The following is a 17,623-nucleotide window of genomic DNA, read 5'->3' as shown; positions in this document are numbered from 1 at the left end:
ATACCTTTAGTTGAAGCAGTATAAATGTTACACTGTGGTTTCAGGGCTTTCAGAGCTGTATAATTGATTCCTAGTTGACAATGGCTTTAATTTAAAGATGTGTTTTACTCATTTACCCATAGCTACAAAAACAATTGTGAAGAGTTAACATAAGAGAGCAAAAAATAAATTCTAGGTATTAAGTATCTGTCATGAATGCACATGGTAGATTTACTAAGTTTGCTCAAAAGCTTTCAGGCCTATGATTAAAATAAAAAAGAACATTTTTGTTCTACTACTGGCAGGAATGGGTATGTTCCACACTTAATTCTCCTTGTATTGGACGCTTTTGTGTCAGAAAGCTGGCAATGTTTATTTAGATGGAGTCAATGATCTGCAGGGCTAAATACAAACTCCTCATGAATCAGGTGTCTCAGACTGGTTTTCTCTTTAGTTTTTACCTAGAGGTATTGTTGAAAGTTTTAAGAAAAAACAACTTGAACAATTATCAAAGCTGATTTTACACACTTAATATTGCACCTAGGATACAAGGGTAGAGTAAGGGATGTTTCAAAGGCTATTACAGCCCAGTTTTCCATCATTCTTTAAGGAAAGGAATTTGCATAAAGCTTGATGACTTTGGTGGATGGCAGTAAGTTGTTCTGAATTACTTATATAGTTAAATACTCTATTTTATGTTACAGATTCTAATCAGAAAAAAGCAAAAGACGTGATGTTGTAGAATTCAGAAATAATTTTGCATGTATTCTTCTTTCCTGTATTCTGAACAGCAGAATGAACCACACAGTGACCGTAGAAATGTCCCATTATTCACATGAGCTTGTCAAAGATTTCAGTCCCTTTACTGCAGGAGATTTTCTTTTTTTTTTTTTTTTTTAAACATATATAATTTGGAAGGGAGTGTCTGATATATGTCTCTAAAATCCAGTCTTTTGGTTTTTTTCTAATGACTCAGTATTAATCTATTTCTTTATTCATTTTTACAGATAAAAAAAATCAACAGGAATTTTCCCGTAAACCAGCAGGTAAGAAAAAGAAAATTTGGGGTTGCTTCATTTATAGTTCTCATTTCAACTGTATTTAATTGTGTGGTAGCTGTGCATTATTCTAGCTCAAGAATTCTCAGTAGATTTTCTTTAGAGAGTACCTTGCTGCCTCAAAATAGGTATTTTTTTCCTAAAGTCAAAGGGAACTGGACTGTTTGGTCAAAGTAAGATCATTCCTAATCTTTTCAAATTAACCTGTTTAATGCATATATATATATATATAAGTTTTCTTCAGATTGCATCTTACCCATTTTACTATAAAAGGGGGAATGGGATTGTTATGCTTTACAGAATTAGCCAGTATCCATCAATGTTCTAAAATTCTAAAAATGTATGAATTTTATTGTCCAAATGAAGGCATAAAAAAATAATATTTACGCAAGGTTATGGAGCAGGCCGGTAGCAGAATTTGGAACAAACTGAATCATCTGACTGTCTCCAAGGTCATCCATTGGCAGTCTCATATTACTGGAAGGCGCTGCAATGTATTAAAAAAAGGGAGTAAGATTCTTTGAATAGACATGGTTTCTTGCAAAATGCATCATGAGCGCAATTGCTGCTCTTTTCTGCAGCTGTGTATCATGTGATTGGATCCATGGGACAAAGGGATAGAGCTGTATGTCTTGAGAAATCTGTTCTTTCCACAATTTTTTTTTTTTTTTGAAGAAGCAAACCTACAGGCAGCTCGAAGTTAAAGGCTGAAATTCTGAGGTTCTAGTTGCCAGAGACCGTAGTAAGAGTGGACAACAGCCACACCTCCTCAAAAGGATCAGCATATATTTTAGAAAACTGTGTAAACAAAGCATGAATAAAAATATTCAGGGTAAAGCTCAGTACACTGTAAAGTGATCAAAGATTCATTTGGAACATAGTCTGTTCCCATACTACAGTAATGCCATTAATTGTTCTGTGATACAGCACAACAGGTGAAAACGTGACCATTTTGTGGTGGGCTACTTATCACAGAGTACGTTTCTGGTAAATTAAACCAGTTAATTAAGTATGCATGTGTTGTGTATGACAACTATTACATAATGGGGGTTTCTTTTTAAGAAACTTGTAATAAAGGGAAACAGAGAAATCTGATTCATCAGAAGGAACAAATTACTTCCTTGTAGAAGGAGAGAAATGTGTATAGGACTGAGCTGTAAACTTCAAGAGGACAGATTTGAGGAAGAAAAGTGCTTTCACCTCCCTTACACCACGTCTTCAGCCAGTCAACATACTTCTCAATTCCCTGTCTCTGGTCCAACTTTATTATGGAATCATTAATATGGAATTGTGCTGAGTGTAACCCACAAGGGAGGGGTATATTACTATTTTGTTGGGTGCTTTCTTCATGAGAAGGTCCACAAATCATACTAAATGAATGACAATAATAACAATAAGAAGAATAAGAATAGTAGTAACTATATGGATATGTATAAATGAAGTTAGAATAAATAAAACATAATAAACAATTAGTTACATTTTCATTTGCCCTTGATTCTGAATTCTTCGTCTGCACTACAATTACTCAGATTTTAAGATACTTTTATCTCACTCTTGCCTCCTGAAGTCACAGAAAGGAAGTGGTTTGTCACATTCAGCAATTGAAGGGAACACTTCCATCTGGGCATTTTCAGAACAGTTTCTATAACATCAGTTGCTGGCAGTGGCAAAGAAATGCTCCTGTCTCAAAAGAAGGAAGGACAAAATGCTTAGTAAAAAAAAAAAATAGTTAACTAGCTCCATTTTCACTCTTATGATTTACTCTGAACTTATCTCTTTGCTTTTATTACTGTAAAAAAAGACAAAAAAAATTTAAACAACAGCTATAATGTCCCACCAAGCTAACATATTAATTCAGTGATCTCTGCTGTTTTGGAACTCTTGGCATCTGTGGTCAGTAAGGCATTTTCCTCTTCATTAGGAATCCAGTGGAAAGCAAAAATAACTTTCTTGGCTTGAATAGCTTGTTGATCATGTTATCTGTTAGGGCAGCCTGTAGTTAATGCATTTTTCTCTCATCAGCATCAATCACTATATTCCAAAGGAATTACCATGGACCATTTCAAGAAAGTCAGCCAAGAGATCGAACTGAAAAGAGAGGCCGATTTGATAAGGTCTCACCGCCCATCAAATACTGGAAAAGAAAAAGGTTTATTGATCTGTGGATGTCTTGAAATTTTAGGGAACATTAATTTCAAAAGCAGACTCCCTTTTGGGTTTACCTTATGTAAAGAGGGTTGTGGGTTTTTATTGTAGAAGGAGCTAGGAAATATCACCTAATTTAAGTTAAATAAGGTATTTCTGAGAAGAGTCAGAAAAGACTACATGGATGTAAGGTTAATTTCTGTCTTCTGATATGCAGCAGACATTAACATGATATCCAGGGAAGGAACAGACCTTTTTACTTGTTACAATAACACATCATTATTTATCTGAATATTAAATTATCATCTTCAATACTTTTGTCATCTTGACATTTATTTGAATAAAATACGTTTTTTCTAAGAGGTTGAATAGCTAGTTTTAACTTCTTTCTGCAAGCACATCATGAACTTGAACTCTGAAACCGATCTGATTGGGATTTTACTTCTAGATTTTTTCTTACAATATATTTTGCCTAAAATGATTAGTCCAAACTACAAGCATTATCTGTTTAGGATGGAAATGCTTCTATGTCTTATTGTATGCCCTATGCATCTTGTTCAATATAAAGCAGTAATAAGACAAACTTTGACAGTTTCTAAGCACCTATAACGAAACGTTTTCAAAGTCAGTTTACTGAAAAACGTCTATTGACTAAGAATTTTTAGAGTACTATCTTTAATCAATACAGGTGGAAAAGGTTTGTATGATCATGTGGCTTTTCAGTTCTCCCTCAGTGACAAAATTTGTACAGTATATTTTACATTTCTTTCCCGTATATCTAAAAGATTCCTGATAGATACCAATAAATTTCAGTATTTAACCTTTTCTCTCAAATATCCTCCTTTTGCTAAATATCCAGTTACTAAGGGGATTAATATCTTTCTCACACTTAGATATTACTAGTATCAGAAATGCATGTGAAGGTTTTGATTTTACACCTTTGTCTGTCTAAGCAAAATTTTCCATAGAATTTTCCATCAACAGTGGCAACATTGCAAGTTAATCTTTTGACTGCTGTCTTCATCCTATAATGCTTAAAAAAAAAAAAAGGATACTTAATTTCACTTAACAAATACCTATGGTTTTTTTTATGAGCACTAGCAGGGTAATTGAAAGTTATTTTCACTTAGAATTTTTATATATATATGTGCATATGCATATATAAATAAAATTAATATGTATATAAGTATCTGTATATATATGTGGATTTTAATTAGTTGTTAAAGGTAAAGGGGGGAAGGCAGTTGTCAAACTAGAGTCAAGGAATCAATCCAGTTGGAATTCCTTTATGAATTTATTCTTGATTTGGAGAAGAAAATATTGGCACAGACAGATCCATTAGCATTACAATAAGGAAACAAATGAACCTATATAGGTGTGAAGCTACTGTAACACTGACAGTGTTATCCAAATGTCTCAATGTTGCAATAAGTTAAAAAGAGAAGAGAAAAAGTGATTAGAAAAGACTTGTTGACTGCACATAATGTAGCACCTTTCCTTTAAGGCAGTAGTTGTGAAAGTAGATTTGTCTGGAAAATTATTAGAAAGATAAGATACATTTATTGGAAATTAAAAGTTCAAAGATGATGAGTATTGATAAGAAAGTAATAATTATATGGACAGCATGAAGCAATAAGAAGTTCTGAGAATGGTGTTACTACATTTAATAGTGGTAGAAAGATGATGCGAAAAATGCTGGAAGAGGACCACACAGACAAAATATTGTTGAAGAAGATTGTGGGAGAAGAGGGAAATAAAGTTTCCCCTTTCTGAGCTGACAATGATTAAAAGAACACTTGAAGGTGGTAAAAAATGAGAATATTGGTTGTGTTTTCTATATTGGTACTATATGCACAGGCTACATGTAGTACCATCTAAAAGAATATCAGCAAGTAGTTGAGAAAAAAAATTTAAATAATTTGGTACTGAAAACATAATGCGTATTTTAAATATGCACTAAAAATAATACTGTGTGGTAGACAAAATTTCCATAATTCCAGAGGAAAAACGATAAAGACCTCATAGCAGAGAGGCATGAAGAATAGAATATTTCAAGGTTTCAGCCAGAGACTTCTCTATTTGATCAGCCAAGATGGGAGAGGAAACACAGGCATGTTTCCTTTTCTTGGAACTCCACTGCTGTTCAGCTGTTGCACTGATTACAGCAAATGTCAGCTCCAAACGACAGGAAAATAACACCCTACCTCAATAAACTGTGGTGGTGTATTGAGGACAAGCCCTGCCCATTCCTTTTCAATTCCCAGTCTTTACGTGAGCCACCATGAGTTTGCAAATGTTCTGATCTCAGCTGAAAATCGAATTGATAGCATCTAGGGAAATCAGCATTAGATAGTCTTTCTTACAAAATCTTCTGATCCTTCTCAGGGTGGGAAACCAAATGTATTGGCTCCAGCTACTGGAGATTTTACGACACATTATAACCCTCATTTGCTATTTGGGTTTTATTGGGATTTGGCATTTACTGATTGCCATGCCAGGAGGATGAATTGGTTACATCTGGTTTAGGTATGCAGTGGAATTCAAGGTTTAGATCTAAATCTTAGTCTGCCCTTCAGTTCACCTCCTCCTGTCCCTACATGTACAAGTAACTACAATGTTTATAAGTTGCGGTTGGGAAAGTCATAACTTTCTGATTGCACTTTTAACTTATTTTACTGAACAAGCTAGCGGTACAAAGCAGATTCAGTACCTGGCAAACCCGGGGAGCTGATTTTCCATTTTATTGGATTATGGCTGTGTTCACATACATGTTCACAAATGCAATAAATAGCCTCTTGCTTCTCTACTACACAGACAAAAGTTGAGCCTCAAGGTTTCACATGAAACAGAGATTAGAATATCTTGGCAGAGCAGTGTATTTAAAACTTCTTTTTCCATGCTATATGTCTCATCTGTGTTAAGATGAATTCAAAGGGTATAACCCTCCACCTTTCATCAATGCTGAATTCACAAAAAAAGGATAATGGGGAAGAATGCTATAATCCTTTAAGTTGAACACTATTTCTCTTCTATCCACAGGCAGCATGAGCATTTTTGAAAGATTTATCTTGTCTCTACAGAAGATAAGATATTCCGTTAAATAATTTTAATTTTAATTTTTAAGAAGAATCTTTCCCTCTAGAATTTTCCTGCATTTATGGGAAAAGAATTGGTAGCTGTCCTGTTCAAAGTTAACAGTTTGTAATGAGAATTATATGAGAATGAGACAGAGAGTGTTTCCATTTCCACAGCTGTGTTTAACTCAGTTTTAAAACAACATCATGGCATAAAGAACTGATGCCACACTAAGGCAAGAAACTGGGCTATAATTGTGCATGTCAGATTCCGCAGCACTCAGTTGTCATGAATCCCAGTGTTTTGCAGGCATATTTACGTTCTTGATGACGTTGACAAATATACATGGATATGCCCATTTTCTCTTGCTTTTGATATAATCTAATAAAAACAACTCCATGCAGTTGTACTAGATCAGCTATGTAATATCACTTCATATTCTGGCTTAATAGGCTGCTGTTAAGCTTGGTTAAAGTTATGCAGTTAGAACAATCTCATTTAAAATCACTTCTAAAAATTCAGCTTAGTGAGTTTATTTAATAAAACCTAACTTACAAATGCTGTATAAATGTGAATACACGCAAATGTCACGGTGGCTGGCTTGCCTGTCACTCAAGCTAGTGTCCTTTGCTGCAGATGTGTTGCATCTCTATTACACTTAAAAAGGTGAATTGCATTGCTCAGGTGGACTGATAGGACAACATCTGTTCTAGTGATCAACATCTGTATGAAACACAGCACATGCCTTTTTTTTTTTTAATTGCAGAATAATAACCTTCAAGATGACATTGCTATTGTATTAATATTTTTAAAGTGGAATGATTAAACAGTGTGTTCTACTGAAAGGTGACAAGTCCTCAAAATAAATCAAGTAATTACTCTAGAAGTACATTAAGGACAGTGGTTTTGTTCCCTCTCCTTAGGTGTATTGTTGCCTTTTAAAATTTTTTTTCCCTTCCTGATTTTGCATGACTGCTGAATTAATTATTTTTCAATATGCCATTACTGTAGTTCCTCACAGTAGTCATTCTGAAGCTCTTGACTGACAGTTATTGAACTTTCAGGTCCTATGGTACATCTGCTCTATCACCATCTGTTGTCACAGTAAGGATTTGATCAGGTTTATTTTGAAGGAAAATCTCTAGAATGAAGCTTCTATTGTTAAATGTTTATAGAAACACACAGGGGGATCTGAGTTCTTGCTGTTAAATTAAGCAGAAGTGCACAATAGGGTGTAAATTATGCTGTGCTAATTCCCCACATTGTATTGTCAGCCATCTATGGCACTCGGCATGGATTATTACTCCATAACATAAACCCTTGAAAGGCTTATATTGCTTATTAATACTGTATTGAGCTTTCTGTAAAATAAAAGGAATATCTATCTATCTATCTAAATATGTTTGTTTGGTTGACATGAAATATTTTTCACTGAGCAGTTTCTTTAATTGTTTTAGATGCTTCTGAGGCACTCTCTTTTGTAAAAACTATGCTTCCTGTGGCCAATAAAAGATTTTTCTTCCCTTTACATTGTAGTCCAGAGTAGCTTTTGAACTTCAGGACATAAAAAAGTTTTATAAGGGCAATACACACCATAGATTGTTTGAGAATTTAGGCTGAGGAAACCATGTTGACTTTTGAAAGGAAGGTCACACTGCTTCCTGAAGATAGTGGGTTACCCAATGAGCTAGATAACATTCATGTTGTGAGTCACTTGATGCAGTTATTGGATAGCATCACTTATATCCTAGGGCTGCATACCCTATAGCTCATGAGAGGATGGAAGTAATTTGGACACCCACTGGAAATTTAGATGATAGAAAAGAGTGATTAGACTAAGTTCTTATTTAAATCTCAAACTATAAGTCTCAAGCTGTGTATCAAATCATTTCTGCATGTCCAGCAAATTCAATTTTGCCTCAAGTATAGATTTCATCCTCATTTACATATTTTTCTCATTTATCTTCTCATGTTTTTTTCCTAATACTAACTCGTTAGTATAACAAGTATTAGTTAGTTAATTTTTTCTCTGCAATATTAATGTCACTCCCTGAAAATTGCTTTCAGTAAGGGTAGGTTTTGCCTGACCAGATTTAGTGACCAGATACGTGTTAGGTCTGTGTTCAGATTTTAGTCAATACAGGGATGAATGTACTGTATTCTCCACTAAAGGTTTAAATAGGGCAGGTGAACGAGGGGAGTCTAAATGCCTTGCTCTATTGTAGACATTTAAAATTGAGTGAAATAAAAAGACATGTTCCGCAACTAGGTGTTATTAAGTGGAATCCTAAATCGATAAACAGATAAACAAATGTTACTTATTTTCTGGTTCTGGAAGAAGAGTTGCTAGATATTGTACGTATTTTAGTGACATTTCAAGGGTAGATTACAGAGAGGACTTAGGAGTCTGCAGGGAAGTGATGTGATGCCTAGCTGTTACCCATTTGGTTCCTGAAGAACAGAGAACCATTGGGATAAGATCCAAAACAGCTGGGGTGTAGCACTACCTCGGGCAGCTCACAAGGACAAGTCTGATAGCCCTTCTCTCTTTGTGGCTTAGAGGTCTGAGTCAAAGCTTCATTCATGTCAGGTTCAAAGCTCTGAATGCTTCCACAAAGACTCTTTCTAAGAAATTAATGGAAGTTAGTGCTCTAAATAAATATATAGATAGATAAATGGATAAATAAATAAATACATATACTTTACGAAATAAAATGTTTATGCCTATTTTTGGGTGACAGTCATGGCTTAAAAGTATTAAACTGGTAAGTGGACAGCTCGATCTACTGCTTTCCAGATTAAGGTGTTCTTACCAGATCTTTCACCTTGCTTTACGCTCCTCTCAGGTGTGAAATCAGACTCTTTCTGATCCCACAGGTCTTGCACATCTTTCTGCATAGTGTCATAGCTTCAACAGGAGCTGTATACCTCAGCTTTTAGCTTGATGGTTAGGTTAGAAGATGAAAAATACAGGTTTGACACACTGACTTTGCGAGTGCTGTAATTGCTGGGTTGCCATAATAAGGGCTTTCCCTTCAGCTGCTATTTTTTGCAACAATATGATCTTAACATTTCTTAATGAACCTGACCCTGCCTGTATGCATCCAGGGTTCTTGCAAATCAGAAACCCCCCCAGCAGTTTTAGGCAGAGGAATCATTGCTTCGTGATTTATCATAAAGCCTTAATATGGATAAATACTTGCAGTTCTTCCCAGAAGCATAATTCTGTATCTGTGATGAGGTCAGACAGTGAGAAACCACTGAATTTAAATAGCAATCAAAGGGATTGCTTTTGTTGCATCATTTTATCCTTGTGTTCTATTTATATGCATGACATAATTAAATCCTGCTTTAAGTTTCTAAACATATTTGGATCTGATATTTTGCCACTTACCCAAGAAATGGGATGTGTAACATAAATAGGACAGTGAAAGGGATACCTGCAACTGAAAAGACAGTTTGGGGGTGGTGGGTGGGGGGGGGTGTTGGGTATTTATGATGTCTGAGACTGGAAGCATAAGTAGCAAATGTTAAATCAAGAAAGGGCCATTTTTTATTCTAATAGAATAAATGATTGCATCTTTTTCATGTATTTTATTGTTAGACAGGATTTTTAGCTGCTATCCAAACAGGCCAACAAAGCAGGAGGACAGGAAACAAATTTCAGCATCCTTCTTTAGAAATAGATGCCTTGAATGATGCATATGTCCTGTACCTCTTTGCTATCTGACAAGTTCCTGAAAAGTGGTAACAAAGAGAGGAAATAAGAAAAGGAGAGAAATTGAGTCACCATACCCACAAAAGATATGTCATCTTTTTTTTATAGTTATACTTAGAAAGATTAAGTATGGGGAAAACTTTTTCTTTTCTCTAACCTCACCTTAAATCAGGAATTGTTAATATCTATAGCTTACCAGATATGAATTTGTTCTGTCTGGCCATTTTAGGATTTTCATTGGAGGCTGAGGCTAGAAATAAAAACATTGCAAGGCTTTATTGTAATGTCTTTTTTATTGCATCAAGTGAGTGTGAAAGTTCCCAAGAATAACGTTAATTTTAGTAGATTAGAATGAAGGTGTTCAGTAAGCCTATACACACATTATTCCTCAGGGAATTGTATCATCTAAATATATTAATTGGAATCAATGAAGCATATACTTTAACTGTAGATGTTCTATTGAAGGAGCACATGGGACTCAAAAGGCTTACAGAAAGTATTTTTAATTACAGTTTAGTTCAAGAGGAGAGGTGAATAAGCATTTCATTTTTTGTCATTCACTTATTTTACATCTATGCAGATGAACGGTGCTTCATATCATACCCTGTGAAAGGAAAAATATTTAGTCTCTTGAACTTCTAAGAGAAGGGGCTAAACAGAATTCTGTGGACCATAGATGGTCATTGATCTTTTCCCTTTCATCACAATAATAGTCCATGGTACTGGTGATACAGTTGCTACCTGAATTTCTGAAAATAGTTGATGTGTAAAATAGTACAAAGCAATTGACAATTTATGGGTTACCTACAAATGAAGAAGGAAAAAAACCCCAAGAAGTATTAATCACTGAAAATGTCTGAAGGAAAACTGACAATAAAATTGATGGGACATGTTAAAAAATGTAGTGAATTGCAAATACAGAAACATCCCCTAGAAATTCATACTATGAGGACACTTTTTTGTCCTTTTAATCAGTTATATTTCCTGGTAAGGAGACACTGTTTAGTGAGTAATATCTGTTATATGTTTAACACATTAGAGAACTTTTGCTTTCAATCTTACTATTTTGGGAAACAAAACTTATTAAGTCCATCCTATTTTGTGACACAGCAAATAGAAATTTAGCAGCGGCAAATAGATAAATTATTCTCAGGAGCTGACAACTGAAAAAAATATTTATTTATTTATTTATTTATTTAATAAAAACCATTTTCCTTGTTGGAATATCTCTCAGTGACGCTGGGTTTAGAACCAAAAAAAGTCCACCTTTACTTATGAAGAATGATTCTGGAAAATGGTGCAGGTCTGGAGAGGCGAAAGGGCCTGAAGCAGTAGATGGGCAATCCTGTGGCCCCGAACTTCTGACCAAGGTCCAGACAGATATCTGGCTTCTTTCTCTAAAACAAGTCTCTACCTGATGGCTCTGGTGGTGTGTAAGTGCTGAGTGTCCAGAAGCATTCAATCCAACTGGCATGCTGAGAGTACCCCTGAAGTCCAGCAGGATCAAGATACAGCAGTATGCAGTTTCTAACTGCTTTCTTTAAATATATAGCCAGAAGTCACGCTGCTTCCCATTATTTGTTTAACAGCCTACTGTTTATGGTGCTTGCTTAACAGAAGCAGTAGTCACTCATCACTCCAACCTATTGCTCCCACAAGCCTGCCCTAACGGTGGTAGGTGAGATAATATGGCAGCCTCTCCTTCCCCTCCTGCTGAAGTAGGCTGCCATTGCAGCTGACATATGACCAGCAAAAGATCCTTCAGGATAGCCTAGGTTCAATCTAAACACCAGGCAAATTAAAACAGGCTTTATTGTAACAAAGCAAAAAAGATCAGCTTGTTAAAAAATAAGTTATGAAGAGAAGCATGAAAACAATATTATGTAGACTATACTGAATATCATGTTCTTGATCTGATCATCCCCTAAGGTTTTTCTTAGCTCCTGGAGGAGGTATTTTAGCAGTAGGTTTCCTCTACCTTACTGTCTTTCAGAATGGGACTGCGTTCTGGTTCTCTTTCTCAACACAGCTGTAGTTGGATACCACTGTTTGAAAATTGATACATAAAGTGGTATCCAAAGTACATTCCAGAGTAGGCCCACTTCTCCTTCTTTCTTAGTAATTAATTTAGGAAGATTTATATTTACTTTAAGAATGTGTAAGGGTGCAAGTTATACATCATTACTTTAGTCCTTTACATGCCAGCTTTTCCATTCTGTTTAGAAAGTCAATTGAATTTCAAGTAATTTCAAGATATTTACCAATTCCATTCTCTTCTCATCTGACTTCTCACCTCCTCTTTCCCTTCCTCCTCGATCTCCATAGAATATCAAGGTCCTTCACAAATCATAACCAATCTCTCCCCCCGCCCCATTAACAACTGAGGAGGGATGATAGGATTAATCTTTCATTTCTCAATAGCTGCTTATGAGCAATAGAAGAGTCCTACTGTCTTCAATCTCAAGGGTGCCTTACCTGCAAGCAGTCTGTACTAAAAATTCCTTTCCAGAGTGTATTTTAAGGATGAAAGTCTGCAGTGAGAAGTTTGATACCCTGCCCCACTGAAAATTAGGGTAGATACAAAATGGGTGAGTTTAGAAAATCCTGGACAGCTACAAATGGATTATGAAATGTGAACTACTGCATTTGGTATGTAGTACTGTGTGTGCCACCGAAGAATAATGTGGCACTGTAATAAAAGCAGTGCTGAAGCTGGTTTGCTAAGAATAGTAAGTCAGGACTATTTTAAAACAGATTCAAAGATGGATATGACTACTTTGAGATCAAAGACTCACAGAATCACAGAATTATTTAGATTGGATGAGTAGTTGTAGGTCATCTGGTCAAAATCCTGCTCAGAGAATGGCCAACATAAATCAAGTTGCTCAGGACTTTCCCCAGTCAAGTTCTGAATATCTTTAAGAATGGAGATTTCGTAACATCACTTGCCAAGAGAAATAATTCAATTCAGTATTTTTTAAGTACTAAAAGACATCAAATGTGCTTTGATACATGATTTCTTTGCCATAATGCCACAAGACAGACATAGTGAATAAATCTCTTTCTGTAGATTTAGCAAGATACATACTCTGGATTTCAATTGCAGAATATTTTTTTTTATATATAAAAATAGTTTATTTTTCAGGCTGTTGTGATTGAAAGTTCAAACTCTGAAGGCAGGTGAAAGAGAAAAGGAGTGACCCATAATGTTATCTCTATTTAGCTGTAGTGAAAGATGAATACTCTTTGGGACCAGTTTATTAAAATGCTGCAAGTTTTATCCATTCAGCTGTAATTTTTTCAAAAGTAGTCTTCATAAGCCATTCAAAATCCACTGAAAATCCTTTTAAAAGCAAAAAAAAAAATTGAAAAATCTATGGGTTTCAGAATACTCAGATGATATGTGGCTAGGAAGTATGAAATAAGCATAAATACATGCTTGATTTCCTAATGGCATTCAGGTCATTAGACTGACCTTAGGGAGTATTCTTTACTGATCCACCAAAGACACTGTGCAGATGCATCAAAACTTCTCATCTGTAGATTTTCACATTCTGTAGGAGAGCTGTGTGGCCTTCAGTTATTTCTGACTAATCCACCAGTAGATAAGACTTCTTCATTATTTCCCTTCTCTTAGTAAACTTTGCTGCTATGCACTGATTGGCAGTTGCTGGAGATACTGATGTCCAGAAATTTAATAAGAAAATTCAATAGCTAACTTTGCTTGAGAGAGACATCCATCCCCATTAATGGTTGTAAAGAAATGCTGGCAACACCGTACCCAACAGTGTCATGTATCACTTGCCATCATGCTTCTGATTGCAGTAGTCGTTAATCTTTGAAGAATTATATATATTATTATTTTTGAATTGGCTCAAATAGTTGCTTCACTCTGTGCATTTCTGTGAATGTGAAACTTGGGTTCAAATAGTGTTTTAGCTTGTTGTAATAGTGCAGTCCTTCCCTTGATGCTGTGAGTTCTTAGAAATTAGCAACTTTCCTTGAACCTTTACCAATTTTTTTCATAATAAAAAGAAGTTACCTAACCACCAGTTGACCTTTCCTAGACCTTCTTTCTCACAGCAAAATCATGATGCTGGTAAAGAAGGAAATAAAACCCATGTCACTACTCCTACTTCTTCAGTCACACTCTTCATTCAAAACAATTCATTAACTGAACATGGATTATGAAAGCTGAAAACCAGTGGATTTATGCAGAAAACTGATTGTACTTTGAAAATAAAATTTCACCTCTTGATGACTTTTTCTTCTTTCAGTTACATGCATTGACTGCTTAAAAAAATGAATGAATTGCTAAAAGGCAATGTAATTCTAGTCTAAATTTATTAAAATATTTTTGGAGATTATATTTATTATTCTGGGAGTATATAAGTAGTAATTGTGTTCTCTGAGAGCCCTGTGAAAACCTTAAGAACACTCTAAGCTTGCAGAAGTCTTTTTCTTTTGATAATCAGATAGGACAAAAAGTAATTGTTTCTCAGTATAAATAGCAAAAGAGATTTTCCAAACATTAATAGCTATTTTAATCAGTTTGTAAGTATTGCCATTTAAATTACTATTTTACTTTCCATTTGAATGGAAAGTAAAAATTTGGTTCCCTAGTAGTTGTCACCCAGTAGCCATGAATAGCATTATTCCATAGAATTTTGATGTTCATTTCATCAGAGGATAAAGTATTTAAATATAATATTTTAAGTCTAAACAGACTTTTGTATACTTACATATATATCTGCACTGCTAATTTTGTGAATAGTTCAAACATCAATCTTACAAAGGTATAAAAATATTTCCAAGTCAGATCTTGTGAAGTCATTGTTACCAAAAAAGGGATTTCTGTCAGATATGTTTATTTTGCAAGCAGCAAGACCAGAGACTTAAAAGACAGCTTTAAGTATACACTGAGTATTTGCAGTTTTATTCTGGCTTTGTGAGCACTTTGAAGTGTAAACATCTAATTCTATAGAAATGTGATTTTAATGTTATGCAAACTCAAAACATGTATTACTAAAAGTAATTTCAAACAAGTCTAACCTATTACCCATTGACTGCATTTTCTGTATAGTCAGTCACTTTTATCATTACCTTCTCCTTTGGATGGAGCTCAGAAAGCAGAGATTTAGCAGGCTTTCAGGATGTGAGCAAAGCAGCTACATGAGTAGTATGATCTCACAGAGACAGCCAGACAGCCTAAATTGCACTAGTCCTGTCCAAGTTCTGCTTACCAGTCCTTTTCAGAGAAACAGAAAATGGAAATCAAAACAATATCTGGAACCAGTCATTGAAATCTAATTGAAAACTACTCCTGGGGTGAGTTAAGAATGATAATAAATGTTTCCGTAAGTGATTCACTCGCACTGGTACCTGAGAAAGACAAATACGTCAGTTGGTTGCTCGGTGGCACCATCAAAAGTCTGAAAGACACTGTCTAGTGACTTGTAATATTCTGATCTTTTTCTTCATTCAGCATGTTTCAGTAGTCTAACCTGAGGTGACAAAGATGAATGTGACACATTGTTCATCGGAAAGGAGAGGCCGTGCCCTCCAGCTCGATTATCTGAAATATTTTTTTGTTTGACCCATTTATATTTTAGAGCCTTAAAAATATATTACATTTTTACTGTGTACATTTAGAAGAGGAAAAAAAAAGTCATTAATCAAAAGATAAGTCCTAAACACAGTCAAGATACTAGGCTTTAGAATAGATGATGTTTACTTTCTTGCCACCTGAGTGTTGAGCTTTCTATGTTGCACTGTTATCAGTTTAAACCCTCAAAAAACCCAGAAATTTATCCTGGATTAATATTTACAGCCCTCCTCATGCCTGCTCGTAAATTCAGTAGGTGATTTCTCATGAGATGCTGTTGGATGTAATGTAAACTGCAATGCAGGTTTTTCAAGCAGTGCTGTTAATGTTGGACGGATGTCTGCAGAGGTCCAGGCAAGTTTTGTAACCCTAAACAAGTGTCTTCACTCTGATTATGATATTGTATGCTAAGAAAGCAAATATACTCTGTTTTCAGTTGTTGATATCAGTTTTCAGTTATCTGGAGCATAAGGGAAATAGAATCTTCCATAACTAAGAAGTATTTTCTGCTTTCTCTGGTAGTGTTTGCTTTAAGACCCCTAAATATTTCCTTAATTTTTGTGTGATCATTTAAAAAACAGAACAGGACAAAACCAAATGGAAAACCTGTACTCAGCCTTGGTCTGGTAACAAGATGACAACATGAGTTCTTAGCCAGAAGGAAATTAAGCTATATGAGATACAATAAATGTGTAGTCTTATAATTTCCCATAATAATTTTATGATCTCCAATAATAAGTGAAATGCTGGGAGAATGAATAATCTATTAGTAGGTAGGTGGTTCAAAAACAAGAAGGTGATCTTTGTCAGTGATAGCTCTAAAACACGTAGAATAGAAAGGAGGAGATACAACAGAGGAGAACTGAAGGGGGAAACTATTTTGCAAGCAATCATTTTCTGTTTTTATACATTCATAATTTTTCTTATTTCACAGAATTACAGTATGGTTGAGGTCATAAGGAACCTCTGAAGGTCATCTTGCCCAACCCCCCTGTTCAAGCAAGATCACCTAGAGCAGGTTACCCAGGACCATGTCCATCCAGATTTCAAACCAAAAATAGTTCATGTCTAAATTTTGAAGTTTAGAAATAAAAGTCAAAGGGGATATTTGCCAAAGCTGTTCCTTTGCTGTTAATAATTTCGTGGCATAATTTTCTAGAAAATACTGACCATTACTGATGTTTATTTGTCACAAAATATAATGAAGCAAATGAGGCTTTGAATTATTTTAAATCTAATCTGAAACATATGTAAAACAATCTTTCATTGCCATTTGTCTTCTCTTTCTTTGAGATTATTTTTCTTATGCAGACTGCCTTGTTTTAGTGGACTTTGTGAAGAAGATAGAAAATAATTCAGAGGAATTTAAAAAAAAAAAATTATGAAAAATTACCAGGCTTTTCACAAACCTGAAAAATAGGATAGGAGAGATTTTGACTGTATGTACAGTAGAGCAAAATTTTTCTAGCATTCATTCAAAATTGTATATGATTAGTTCTTCTGTTGACTTTGAAAAAAAAAATCTTACTTAGCATAAAAATCCTGAACCTTTTAAATACAGGACTGTTTTTGCCAATGATTGCATTACGGTCACACTTTTTGTTCCATTTTAGTGTGGTTTTATTTTTTCCTGCTAACAGTTGACTATAATGCATTTTGAGACTGTGATACAGAGAAAACGATATTAAAACCAGGGCAGAGAGCATTACCTGAGTTCCTCATCCCTCATCATTTTTCCCCTGTGTTGTCTGACATATTCATTTGTCTTCTGACTCCATGTATATCCTGTTGTCCTACAGCACTGTTTCACATAATGTGAGTATGAATATGAGACTTCCAAGATAAAAAGTTGTCAGTGCATCTGTTCTGATCTTTGAATCACCTCACTCATTTAATGTCACATACATTTTACATTTCATTTTGGGGAAATTTTCTTGTATTTTTACCTCACTGCTCTTCCTAAAATATAATAAAATGTGTGTAAAAACTCTGGATAGGTCTCTCTGAAAGTCAAGGCGATTTAAGTCATTTTAGCAGTATGTT

General features: G+C 34.9%; 1 protein-coding gene across 2 annotated transcripts in view; it reads left to right on the top strand.

Moving 5' to 3' along the window:
- The window catches only part of SNTG1 (syntrophin gamma 1), a 161,058-nt gene that overhangs the window by 88,809 nt on the left and 54,626 nt on the right, over nt 1–17,623 (top strand). For both annotated transcript variants that reach the window (XM_050891933.1, XM_050891932.1), the window contains exon 11: nt 987–1,025. In XM_050891933.1, the coding sequence (XP_050747890.1) occupies nt 987–1,025 (39 nt within the window). The remainder of the gene's footprint in view (nt 1–986; nt 1,026–17,623) is intronic.

The sequence above is a fragment of the Gymnogyps californianus genome, chromosome 2 (genome assembly GCF_018139145.2).
Source record: "Gymnogyps californianus isolate 813 chromosome 2, ASM1813914v2, whole genome shotgun sequence".
NCBI lineage: Eukaryota > Metazoa > Chordata > Aves > Accipitriformes > Cathartidae > Gymnogyps > Gymnogyps californianus.
Note: the sequence above shows the minus strand (reverse complement) of the source record. Positions and strands in the feature narration are given on the sequence as shown.